Source organism: Sorghum bicolor, chromosome 3, assembly GCF_000003195.3.
Source record: "Sorghum bicolor cultivar BTx623 chromosome 3, Sorghum_bicolor_NCBIv3, whole genome shotgun sequence".
In the NCBI taxonomy this organism is placed as follows: Eukaryota; Viridiplantae; Streptophyta; class Magnoliopsida; order Poales; family Poaceae; genus Sorghum; species Sorghum bicolor.
Window position 1 is genome coordinate 13,638,573 of NC_012872.2, and position 12,965 is coordinate 13,651,537.

The 12,965-nt window shown below is 39.9% G+C and overlaps 1 protein-coding gene across 14 annotated transcripts; it reads left to right on the plus strand.

The window, feature by feature from the left end:
- On the plus strand, positions 10,676-12,838 carry LOC110434212. Of its 14 annotated transcripts, none has more exons than XR_002451687.1 (5): positions 10,678-10,907; positions 10,988-11,176; positions 11,899-11,975; positions 12,076-12,390; positions 12,479-12,838. XR_002451687.1 is itself a non-coding variant. In XM_021458028.1 (3 exons), exons 1-3 carry the CDS (start codon positions 10,785-10,787, stop codon positions 12,517-12,519), a joined length of 378 nt encoding a protein of 125 aa, XP_021313703.1. In that variant the 5' UTR covers positions 10,676-10,784; the 3' UTR covers positions 12,520-12,838. The 14 variants fall into 14 exon arrangements, 4 of the variants coding, with proteins under 4 accessions (XP_021313703.1, XP_021313704.1, XP_021313701.1 ...); XR_002451686.1 differs by having other exon boundaries at positions 12,483-12,838; XR_002451689.1 differs by having other exon boundaries at positions 10,676-10,915; positions 11,001-11,176; positions 12,076-12,813.

Below are 12,965 nucleotides of genomic sequence, written 5' to 3' on the forward strand. Positions count from 1 at the left end.
TATAAAACCAGACCCCCTGGCCCCTGGAGGAGAGAGCCTCTCAACCCTAATTCATTGTTCCATCATGGGAGAAGAAGCCTCTGATCAAGATTAGAGCCACCACATCAATTAGACATCTAGATTAGCATAGCTACATAGGATTAGAACTAGAAGGAGTCAATCTTCGATTGGTTTCCGGATCTGTCAAGAGGATTCTTGGTAATTCTCTAATTGTGCTTCTAATTACTTTCTAATTATCTTTGTTCTTCAATATTATGAATATGACTTTGTTCTACTTCAATATATTGCTTATGACTTTGCTCTACTTGCTTATATTCAAGATTATATTGTTCTTAGTTTATCATAGTTATGTACTTGGCTTAGTTAGATTGGATCTATATACATGCTTAGGATCGTATAGCGTTTATCCATCGGATCCATAGGTAAATGATAGATATTGTGTAGGCGTGGTGTTTATACCGTATTTATCTGCGATTGTACCCAATATGCCAGATCGTGGGGTAGTTCGTGATAGTGACAGCTTCATTGATTCTTATATAGTCCCCCTCTCGTGTATTGGGCTGGCAGAGCAACATTATTACAGGGGAGTGATTGCTATGTTTCTCATATTCCTTGCTAATATCACTATGCATGGGCGTAGTCTTGTCTCGCAATGATTGCTAAGTATGCTTGCACTAATTATGATAATGCTAGACTATATAGTTGAGAATAACTTAGGGAATATTCTTGTAGTTCGTTCTAATACCATGCTAATGACTTTCTAGAGTATCTAATTGAGGTGCTTATCATATTTATTATGTGGCTAGATCAGATTAGTTATCCTTGTCACTATTATTATTTCATATATCTTTTATGTGACACTTATCCCTATATGAAGAGTTAGATATAATGTTCTCAATTATACATGCAATGATAGATGCTCAATCTCATATTCTATTCTGTAATCAATATTGATGATTGCTAATCCCTTCCCAGTGGTAAAAATATAAATAACGATACCTGGAATACTTCCCGGTTAAAATGCTGCATCGGTATTAATCTGTGCGCTTGCAGATCCCATTCATTATTTATTTAGAAGAGCAATTGCATATTTCAATACTGCGTCTCTTATATCATGCTGGGGATGACAACTTGGCTTAAGTGGTGTGAGGGATAGGTTTGGCATTTTTGGCACCATTGCTAGATTTAGAACTTAGTCTACTTTTGGTAATGGTGTTAAGAATACCCAACAATAAGTTGTTGCAATATCTTTAAAAATTGACGGTACACATGCTTTTAAATAAGATCTCATCTCTGAATTAGAGTAAACTGTCAAGACTTAAAACTTACTTACTTTACCTTTCACCATGGGACTTATAACCGTCACTTCTGTCTTGAGTAGTTAAAAGATAGAATAGTCTAGTCAAGTGCCATGTCTCTTATTCTTGATCAGCTATAGCTCTGGAGTTTTTGCAGATTTTCAAATAAAACTCAGAGATTCCTTGTATAATTCTCTCAAATCTCTCTTTTGTGGTATTTCTGGATCCTTACCAAGGTAGTGATGGTATATGCCTTCTCTCAAAATATGTGGTATTTGTGGTATAAGGCATAGTGACATTGCCTTCTCTCTCACCCTACTCTAATAAGGCTTTAATATCTAGAGCTCATAGGTGGGAGATAAAATATACATACTCACAAGACATTTATTGTATAGTCAAACCATGGATCCAAAGAAACAAATCAATAAGCCAAATCAAGATGTGCATGTGTGGCGAATGAATGGCGTATGGTGATGATGGTTATAATAATGGTGAAAGCCTAATTCTACTTTTGCTCTTTTGAGGGGATACATACCTTCCTTGCTTTCTGAAACTTTTGAAGAGAATGAGATGCTCTTATTTTTCTTTTCTCTCAGGTGGGTATTTTGTACCCCTAATTCTACTGTCGGACACTTGTCTATTTTTACCTCTCGTCTCACTTTTTCTTTTCTTTCGAGGCTCCGGGCACTTGCCCCTTTTTATTTCCTCGTATCTCTTTTTTTCTTTTTTTTGAGCACTCATCTCTTGAGATAATATAGCAAGTGGTAGTAACAAGATATCTTGAGCATTTATTTCATAAGGAAGAACAGAAATATTTTTGGCTATTCTCTCCCGAATTAGGAGTAGAATATTTTTTTGGGTGGTTCTGGAGATGGAATGGGTGGATATATGTGGATGCGTACTTCCGGAGTAGAAGTAGCATGTATGAGTGAACGTGCAAGTGAATCTTGATTTAACCACATGACAAGCTCCTAAGGGTCTACACAGCTTTACCACACTCAATGCTCATAAGCAGTAAATAGTAAATGTGTGGCTCAAAGTCTAGCAAGCATGTATATATGGCTGTGGTAGGAATTTAAACTCTCATCATACAGGAACTCATCATGTAATATTTTAAAGATTTTCAAAGATAAAATTCTCCAGAATTCTAGCATCTCTAGAAACAGATAAACAACAGCTCAACCTTCCCATATCATATCCGTTAACAACTTAGACTTTAGATCAAGTTTTCATCCCACAAGTTTAGGTCTAGAGCAAGCTTTAAATTATAACAGTTATATCTAAACTTGAGAGAGAACTTAAAATGTGCAAATTAGGCAGAGCAACTATTCATCATATCCATGCTAGAGTTTTATTATTAAGATACAGATTAGCATAGCCACTTTATTTATTTATTAAACACACTAGGCAAAAGATATAAGCACAAAATCTTTATTTGGTTTTTCCTGGTTTATGTATATTTATATTCTAAAATAGTATAAGTATAAAGATAGATAGATAGAAATACTTATCAGGATAAATGGAGGGTGCTCTCCCCCAAGCTGAATTTTGACGTAATTTCTCTTGATGTAGCTAGCAGGTGGCAGAGGTGTATTTGAAAGTCAGTAGAATTCTGACAGCGATTAGAATGTCCTTCGTCTACTAGTCTTCTTGATTCTTGAATTCTGTGGAGCTCAAATAGACAACAAAGCTTTGTGGAACTGATTAAGTGTTAGCATAAATATCTAGCCTTTATCATGTTGAGACTCCTTAATAATTATTACTCCTTGTTTTTATGTTTTTATTTTATAAAGCAGAAATGAAATATTTATTTTATTTTTATGCCACCACAGTGAATGTACTTATGGATTTCATACCACTCGTATACTCACATGGGGCTTACTATTTTTTTAACATTTTTATTTTCTGTTTAGGATAATATAAATATGATTAACTAAGTAAACTATTCGAAATAATTGAAAGAGAAAGGATAACTACCAAGTTTACCTCTTGGCAAGGCGTTCGGTGTTTTTAAGTCCTCCGAACAGGACTCTCCATTTTCTCAATTGTCCTGGGATTCGTTGGGTGGCGGAGTCGGTACTTCCGGCAGCGCCTCTTCTTCATGTTATCTTCTCTTTTCATACCTGACTCGGTGCTACGGTCTCCTCTGGATAATTCTATTTAAACTCTACGTCTTCTGACCTTACCACTTCTCTTTCCTAGTCTGCCCATCCGTCCTTGATAATTTGCCTCCTCTGGTTGCGGTTGCGTCGTTTTTTTACCTACTTAGATTCTTCAAAGATGTAGTTAGGGTCAGTAAAATAATGGCGTACCTTCTCTGAGGGGAAGTGCATATGGACTTCTCCGGTTCCAATATAGATGATTGCTTTAACGGTGCTGAGGAATAGTCTTCCAAGGATGATGGGTGGATCGTATTCATCTTCTCCCATGTCAATAACATGAAAGTCTGTGTAGACAAAGTGATCGTCTATCTTGACAGGGACATCAGTTACTATTCCTTTAACTTCTCGAAATGTCTGATCTGCCATCTGGAGCTGAATGTATGTTGGTCTTAGTGGCATGGTTCCGAACAAGAGCCGATAGGTGACTGCGGCCATTATGTTGACGCCCGATCCGGTGTCGCAAAACGTCTTGTAGAAGCTGTATCCATTTATGGAGCAGTAGATGCTTGGCATTCCTAGGTCGTCCTTCTTGGTCAAAAACGGTGGCTTGAGTTGATGATCTTGGCCTCCATGAACTGCAGTGACCATCTTAGCTGATTCGGTCCACACTTGCTTGTTCCTGTTCCTCCTGTTGGTCCTCTTCCTTGATTCACGTCTGGATTGATCTGGGATTTGTGTAGTCTTGTTCTTGAAGAAAAATGTCTCCTTCCTTCCTTTGATGTAGAAACTGATCTTGGCAGCACTAGCGTAGATGATAGCTCCCGAGGTGTTTAAGAATGGCCTCCCCTAAGATGATGGGTGCTCTCTCATCATTACCGGTCTCTACCACTACGAAGTCTGCTGGGGCGTACAAGGTACCAACTCGGACACAAAGGTTCTTCAATATTCCTTTTGGAAAACTTATCGCCTGATCTGTAAACTGCAAACACATGGTTGTCTCTAATAAAGGATATGTAAAGAATTTATCATAGACTACCCTGGGTATAATGTTGACACTGGAGCCAAAGTCGCAGAGTGCTTCTGGGACGTCCACCATGCCGATGGAGATCGGGATGACGGGGCGCCCTGGATCGCCTCTCTTGACCGACAGAAGGTCAATAGTAAATTCAGTGACGGGGTTACTCCAATTACCTGCATCAAACAGTGACGGGGTTACTCCAATTACCTGCATCAAACATGTCTACAAGATTTGCAGATTCTAATCCTTCTGGTTGTGATGGTATACCAGGGTTAGTAGTAGGAACAACAGCAGCTATTTGATTTAACTGAGATTCAATCATTTTATGAAAGCTAATTTGATTCTTGATGGCAGTAGAGAAATTATCCATTCTATTATTTATATTTTCTAGCATTTTATCATTTGATGCCAATTTCTTAGACAGGTTATCCGTTAGCTTTCCTTGATTAGACACTAACTCTCTCAGAGGTGGAAAATTATTATTATTATTGTTGTAAGAATTGTTACCTTGATAATTACCTGAGTAGTTAGGCCTCTGTTGATTCCAACCTTGATTTTGTTGAGGACGGTTGTAGTAGTAGTTGTTGTTGTTATTGTTGATGTAGTTTACATCCTCAAGTATCTCAGGGCGGTGATTGCCTGAGTGTCCAGTATCTCCACACTCCTCACAAGTCATGTGAGACTCGTAGATGTGCATAACTTCTTTCTTGTCTCCAGCTCTATCATCGAGCTTCTTCACGAGAAGGTCTAGCTTTGCAGACAGCATGTCTACCTCCTTGAGCTGATGCATACCTCCACCTTTCTTGCGTGTTTGGGTCCTCTCTTCATTCCAGATTTGGTTGGACGCCATCTTCTCCACAAGAGCTGTGGCTTGTGATATGGTAAGTGATAAGAATGCTCCTCCAGCTGCAGCATCTATGGTCTCTCGGGCACTGTTGCCGAGCTCGTGATAAAACGTCTGCATCAATAGCCAACTCTCCATTCCATGATGGGGACATTCTAGGATGTAGTCTTGAAAGCGCTCCCATGCTTCTGGAACAGATTCATCATTTTGTTGCTGAAAACTTGTAATCTTCCCACGGAGAGCATTGGTCTTGCCCATGGGAAAGAACTTTGCCAGGAAGTTTGTTGAGCAGAGTGCCCACGTAGTATTCTTCTCCTTTGTAGCGTAGAACCACTGCTTCGCTCTTCCTAACAGTGAGAATGGGAAGAGGCGAAGTAGTATAGCATATCTGGGGACTCCTGATATGGTAAATGTGCTGCAAATCTCCAGAAAGTGTTGGAGATGAGCACTAGCATCTTCGTGTGCCTTCGCACAGAACTGGTTGGATTGCACCATGTTGATAAGTCCAGGCTTGAGCTCAAAGTTGCCATCGATCTCTGTAGCAGGTCTAGTGCAGATGTTGTCCGTAGTGGGAGCTGAGAACTCGCGGATTGATTTGTTCGCCACGGCTTCGAACTCTGAAGACAAGTTCCGGTGATCTTCTTGATTGGATGAAGCTTCTTGCTGAAGTGTTGATGATCTCTTCTTGAGCTTGGCTCTAGTTTTTCTAAATAATGCTTCGGGATTATCAACAAAATTTCCTGGAAGATGTCTTCTATTCATACATTCCCCTACATAAGATAAAATAGAAAAATATCGAGGTAAAACTGTATGAGAGAATAGATAAGCTCAATCATATTAGTGATGCGAATGATAACTCAAAATTCTTTAATCCATTCCTGATTAGTAATCAACCTTCCCCGACAACGGCGCCAAAAATGCTTGTTGGTTATTCTTAACATCATTACCAAAAGTAGACTAAGTTCTCTAAATCTAGTAACGGTGCCAAAAATGCCAAACCTATCCCTCACACCACTTAATCCAAGTTGTCATCCCCAGCATGACTTGAGAGACGCGGTATTGAAATATGCAATTGCTCTTCTAAATAAATAATGAATGGGATCTGCAAGCGCACAGATTAATACCGATGTAGCATTTTAACCGGGAAGTATTCCAGGTATCGTTATTTATATTTTTACCACTGGGAAGGGATTAGCAATCATCAATATTGATTACAGAATAGAATATGAGATTGAGTATCTATCATTGCATGTATAATTGAGAACATTTATCTAACTCTTTCATACAGGGGTAAGTGTCACATAAAAGTTATATGAAATAATGAATAGTGACAAAGATAATTAATCTGATCATAACTTAGCCACATATAAATATGATAAGCACCTCAATTAGATACTCTAGAAAGTCATTAGCATGGAATTAGAACGAACTACAAGAATATTTCCTAAGTTATTCTCAACTATATAGTCTAGCATTATCATAGTTAGTGCAAGCATACTTAGCAATCATTGTGAGACAAGACTACGCCCATGCATAGTGATATTAGCAAGGTAAATGAGAAACATAGCAATCACTCCCCTGTAATAATATTGCTCTGCCAACCCAATACACAAGAGGGGGACTATATAAGAATCAATGAAGCTGTCACTATCACGAACTACCCCACGATCTGGCATATTGGGTACAATCGCAGATAAATACGGTATAAGCACCACGCCTACACAATATCTATCATTTACCCATGGATCCGATGGATAAACGCTATACGATCCTAAGCATGTATATAGATCCAATCTAACTAAGCCAAGTACATAACTATGATAAACTAAGAACAATATAATCTTGAATATAAACAAGTAGAGCAAAGTCATAAGCAATATATTGAAGTAGAACAAAGTTATATTCATAATATTGAAGAACAAAGATGATTAGAAAGCAATTAGAAGCACAATTAGAGAATTACCAAGAATCCTCCTGACAGATCCGGAAACCAATCGAAGATTGACTCCCTCTAGTTCTAATCCTATGTAGCTATGCTAATCTAGATATCTAATTGATGTGGTGGCTCTAATCTTGATCAGGGGCTTCTTCTCCCTTGAGAATAATGAATTACGGTTGAGAGGCTCTCTCCTCCACGGGCCAGGGGGTCTGGTTTTATAGTCCCTTCAAGTGAATATGGGCCGTTGGATTAAACCGACTTAGATTGAACGGTTATCCTTGATCCTTTAGGTCGGTGGAGATCTCCCGAGAGAAAGAGTCCTGATTGGGCTCCAACAGAGGGCGGGCGCCCAGGGCAGGAGGGTGGGCGCCCTGTCTCTGGCCCCGTTTCGCCTCCGCTTCGGTCTCGTGGCTTCTGGAGTCTTCTAGATGTAATATAATTGCGCGGCACGTTAATATCTCTACGTAATCCCGACGTGTGGGCCTTTCTTCCATATTTCCTGATAACCCCATGCAGAAATAGACAAACACCAAAACTCGTGGAATTCTGTCAGATAAAACCCTAAGTCTAGATGTTGATTTCATTTGGATCCTTTTCTTTATTTATTTGATAATTAAATTTGATACTTAAGGACCGTCAACACCCCCCTCTCGACCCTCTTTTCCATCTACGAAGCCCAGAGTCCGCCCCAGCCGCCCTTTCGGCGCAGTTCAGATCTCTCCGGCTAATGAACTCGCCCGCCGTTGAGGTCTTCGCCCTCTGCTGCATTCAGAACACCGAAAACCACTTGCCGAGCTTCGGGACGAGATGAAGAAGGTGTAGAGCTTCATCTCGTGTCCTCTGTCACGCCTACTGTTCCCTAACTATCGCCGAACACTACAGGGGCCTTTCACCCGCCAACGCGCGTCGCCCGCCTCCTCCAAGCCCTCTTCGACCGTAAGAACGCCCTAGGTGAGTTAGGCATGAGCTTCTCCTCCGCCCAGTGTATTTCTTTTGATTTCTAGTGCTCGGTTTCGCGAAAACCGTTGTCTCCGGCGAGCTTGGCCCCTTCCGGCCATGGAGCCGCCGTGGGGGATCCTGTGCGCCGCCGGCAGCCTCCCTGTTTTTTTCCAGATCGATCTACAGCCGTCCGATCTGGAGCCAACGCACTAGATTACAAGATAACGGTTCAACGTCACTTTAGCTAAAGAGCCCTCAAACTTCTTAAGAATAAAACCCGTCGTCCCTTGGCGTGTTATCCGGTTTACGCTTTTCAATTTGGAAAACGTATTCTTATCGGCTTAAAAGAAAATACGCTTTAATAGCAGTTTTGCCATTGAACTTGTTTTGCTCATAAAATATTCGTTTTAACTCCGTTTTTGTCCATTCAATTATCGTTAGATTCGTATTTACGAGCTCTACATGTTAGTAACACTGTTTCACTATTTTGAAACTTTTTAATTTCGTGGTACTATTTAATTAATTATTATTCTATAGGAAATTTTAGAAAATTCATAACTTCTCCGTTTTAATTCTGATTTTTGTGATCTTTACGTATATGAAATCGTAGCAATGCGTAGAATCATTTTATAAACTTTTTATACTGTTTTATATGATTGGTGTACTATTCTAATTGTAGCCTTGTTTGCTTCGTGTATGTTGTCTCCGATTGTTTGTGTGTTGATGATCGATGATCGAAATTAGACGGTGAGCAATTCGTGGTGAACAAGAGTGCTTCAGTGATCAAGATCAGTACTTGGACAACTAGCAAGATCAACAAGAGCATTTGGATCAAGGCAAGTATAGCATTTGGGTTTTATTTCTGTGACCATGATCGTGTGACTAGATTAATGTTAAGTAATAAATGATAAAAATGACTTTTTAGCCTCTTGATGAATTATCTGTAAGTGATAACCGGGACAACAGTGCAACCATGAGGGCTATAATGGCTCTGGCTTTAGCTCAGTATGAATACCTTTTCTAGCTTGTTAGAGGTTACCCGAAAGGGCGCTAGAGGGGCTTAACCGACACGGGTATAGTGCGAGCCCCTGTCCCTATGTGTATATATGTGTATAGGCTGCGCGTCATTGTGCCATTTAGAAGGGGGTATCTATATCTGCTTGCCCAGGAAACCTTGCGGCCCGATGAACTTTTGAAAGGTTTCATAGTGATCCCTGCCGGCCTCCCTAGGAAGGGGGTTAAGAGACTCGCGACCTCAGGCGAAAGGGTAAATCATGACTCATGGGTAAAGATGTGCAACCTCTGCAGAGTGTTAAAACTGGTATACTAGCCATGCTCATGGTCAAGAGCGGCCTTGGGGATTCTTGCATTAAGGGTGATGATTCTTGTTGTGTTAAAACACTCATTGTTTATTGTTTAATGCTCTACATTATTTATGTCACATTGATCATGAGATTGTGGAATCTATACAATCTAGTTGCTATACTTGTGGAGTTCGACATGGACTCACTCTTGCTATTTCCCCCATACTTCAGCAGGAGTGTTAGGCTTGTGATCAACCAATCAGTTGGATCCTGTAGAGAGAAGTTAATACCCGAAGTTGGAGTTATCTTCTGTTGTTTGCTGCTTAAGGTTATCCCTAATTTAATATGTACGTTATATAATTTATGCATTGTCTTTTGATATTACCCCTTATTTGTAGCTATATGTGAGTCTTGGCTTCTAAAACTTACAATGATGCATATCTGATTTTGTCTTTAAAATCGGGTATTACAATCTGTGACGAATGGCTGATTTGGTCACAATTAAATCATCCAACGTGGAAATTATTTTATTATCAAAAAATTCGGTTCGAAGTCCTAGTGTCATGAAATTCAAATTTTAAATTGTCCGAGTAAAATCGGACGGAGAATTGACCGAAACAAAACTTGTAGATCTCAATGAGTTATACAACTTTGTTGTTGATGGCTTTTATATTTGAAATCATTTACTAATCCAAAATTCTATTTGAAGTTATCAAATTTTAAAATTCAAATTTTGAATTGTCCAAACAAACTCTAATGGAGAAATGGCTAAAACAAAAGATGTAAATCTTTGTGTGTTTTATAACTTTGATGTTGATGACCTTTTCATTTTAAATCGTTCGCTATGACAAGATCGTTTGCTATGCCAAAATTCTATTCGAAGTTCTAGTATTTTGAAATTTAAATTTGAAATTGTTTGAATAAATTCAAATGGATAAATGACCAAAAAAGTTGAAGACTTTAATTATATATGTCTATATCTTTTGTTAAAAAATTTAGTCACACCTTTATACAATGATATATCTTTTTAGAATTTACACATATTTCTGCACTAAAGAAAATGAAAAAACATAAATATCTTCGGGCTGATAGAGCTTTTGTTTAGCCCAAAATGCTAAATCGGCCCAATAACTCCTACAAAGCCCAGCTACACCCTCCCTCACTCTCAGCCGTTTATCTCTGTATCCAATGGTTGAGATCACATGACTCTTCTGAGCCCTAGCTTCTTTGCCTGTGTGGCCCTTCTCCCCTTTGTACGCCGCTGTCCACATCTCTGCCTCAGCACTTCCGCAAACCAATATCACCAATGATGGATCTACAGCCAAAGCCCATGCGCCGGCATGAGAGGCAACAACGGCCACGGCATGGGAATCTCCACCTCGGCCTCCATGGCCTCGATGTCTAGCAAGGGCAACCTTCAAGAAGAATCTGCCAGCGCCTCCAACAAATTGGGCTACGGACAGGTGAGCTGGTGAGCTACTCTTCTTCCGATCTCCTCGCATGAATCACAGAGCACTGACCAGAGTTCGCTGGTGCCCCCAAGAGGTTCGTCGTAGGAGTCGGAGAGCGAAGACAAGGATGCGGAGCGGGAGCGGGAGTTGGAGGTCACGGATGTGCCCTTCAGAGAGTTGCAGCATGAGAGGGCTTACAGGTCGCTAGTGTGGGCCGCTCTACAGCCAAAGCAGCCACGGAGAAGAAGGCTCACAGGGCTAGCAGTCATGTTCTTGAGCAGGTGACGATTTACTCTAGTTGCTTTTGTGTGTTGGGTGCGGGGGGTTCATAAGCTAGCAATTTTTTTACATATATTCTCGAGTGACAGCAACATACAGGTGACGACTTACTCATGAGCAGGTGCCAGCAACATATTTATTAGATTTACTCCGGTTGCTTGTAGTGGCGAATCCGGCTCTAGAAATGACCTAGGGCGGACTTATACTATAAAATTTTGACAAACCAATAACAATATAAGCTAACAAATTTCATAAGTTGCTTTAGCAACATAATAATTTGACCAATATTAAAGTTTTCAGCATATATTTTCCACATCAAAATTAGATAAGTTTGTTCCTTAAATTAAGAGAAGCCATACATACTAATTACTAATACTAATAGTTCTAAACTGACTTCACCAAATCATTCGATGATTCATCCTTAATCAAATTTTAAACAATTAACTATATGAAAAGGGCAAATAAAAAATGAAGATACCTGCAGCCCGGCGTAGGTTCTTAGGTTCCGCAAGTTTGTGAATTAGCGAGAGAGACGACCAAAAAGTCAGAAGTCGACAATAGCGAGAAACGTGAGAAAGGCCGATCGTATTCTTATTGTGTTTTGTGGGCTGTGGTTTTCTATATGGGTTGAACCACAGTCCAAGACGTCTAAGGTGTCTTCAACCTCTGTCGGATACTCTAGGAGCCTCTTTTTATTTTGTACTAATGTCTAAAATTTCCATAGAATTTCAGATCCGCCCTAAAAGGACCTAGGGCGGCCGCCCTGGCTCGCCCTAGTGGTGGATCCGCCTATGGTTACTTGTGAGTGTGTACCACCAAGCTTGTTCTTCATGTTTGATTTGTTGGATTTGGAGTCTTTTGACTAGATTCTCTTTGCGCCTAAGTCTGTGATTTTGCTTAGGATTCGGAAGGATCGTGAGTCTTGTGGCAAAGGTCGCCCTCCAGATCGGGGATGTCGAGCTGGTCGTTGTTCCGTGCCCCAGCCTTGATCTGATCAAGGGTGGCGTGGAGAAGGGTGGCTCGGCCTCAATCCGGTTAAGGGTCCTCGCCGCCGCTTGTTCTGGGTCGTCACCCTTCAGAAGCTCTCGAGGACTTACCAGTCATGAGCTAATTGCTAAACAAGGCAATTGTTTAACTAGTTGCTTGTAAATGATAAATATGGACTTACCAGTTGCTTGTAAACAACCACTAAATATTGCTATACTTACCAGTTTGTGTAAGTATTCAAACTTAACTTGGTTCACTATTTCTTTTCAACCATTACAGTGTCTACTCAATTTCATGTACTTGTAATCTTGTTAAAGGCAGTCCAAGTTTGAAGTGGATAAAACCTCAATCCATGTGAAAAAAGCATGTGTGGCTATGCTGAAGAATGTTGTTCGCCACTACATCAAGATGTTGAAGAATGCTGAAGAATGCAATCCAAGTTAAAGAAGATGTATTTTGATCCTCTTCCACTACATCAAGTGCCCAAGAAATGTGTTGATATTTGTTTGAAATGTGTTGAGACTTGTAATGGTGATGGCATTGACATGTGTAAGTCTTGCCATTTTCTCTGTAACTAATACCCTATGTTGTGAAGATGAGATTAACATGTAATGGAGATTGCATTGATCATATGTACCTGATCTTTTATTTTCTAAACCTTTTCTGTGATGAAAATAGGTTGTGATATGTGATGATATTTGGTTGTGACTTGTGACGATCTTCATGTGATGTCGATTCAAATTTGAATTTAAGTCGTATTTGAACAAAAAATTTAAGGACCAAATCCATGACGTTTTAGATCAT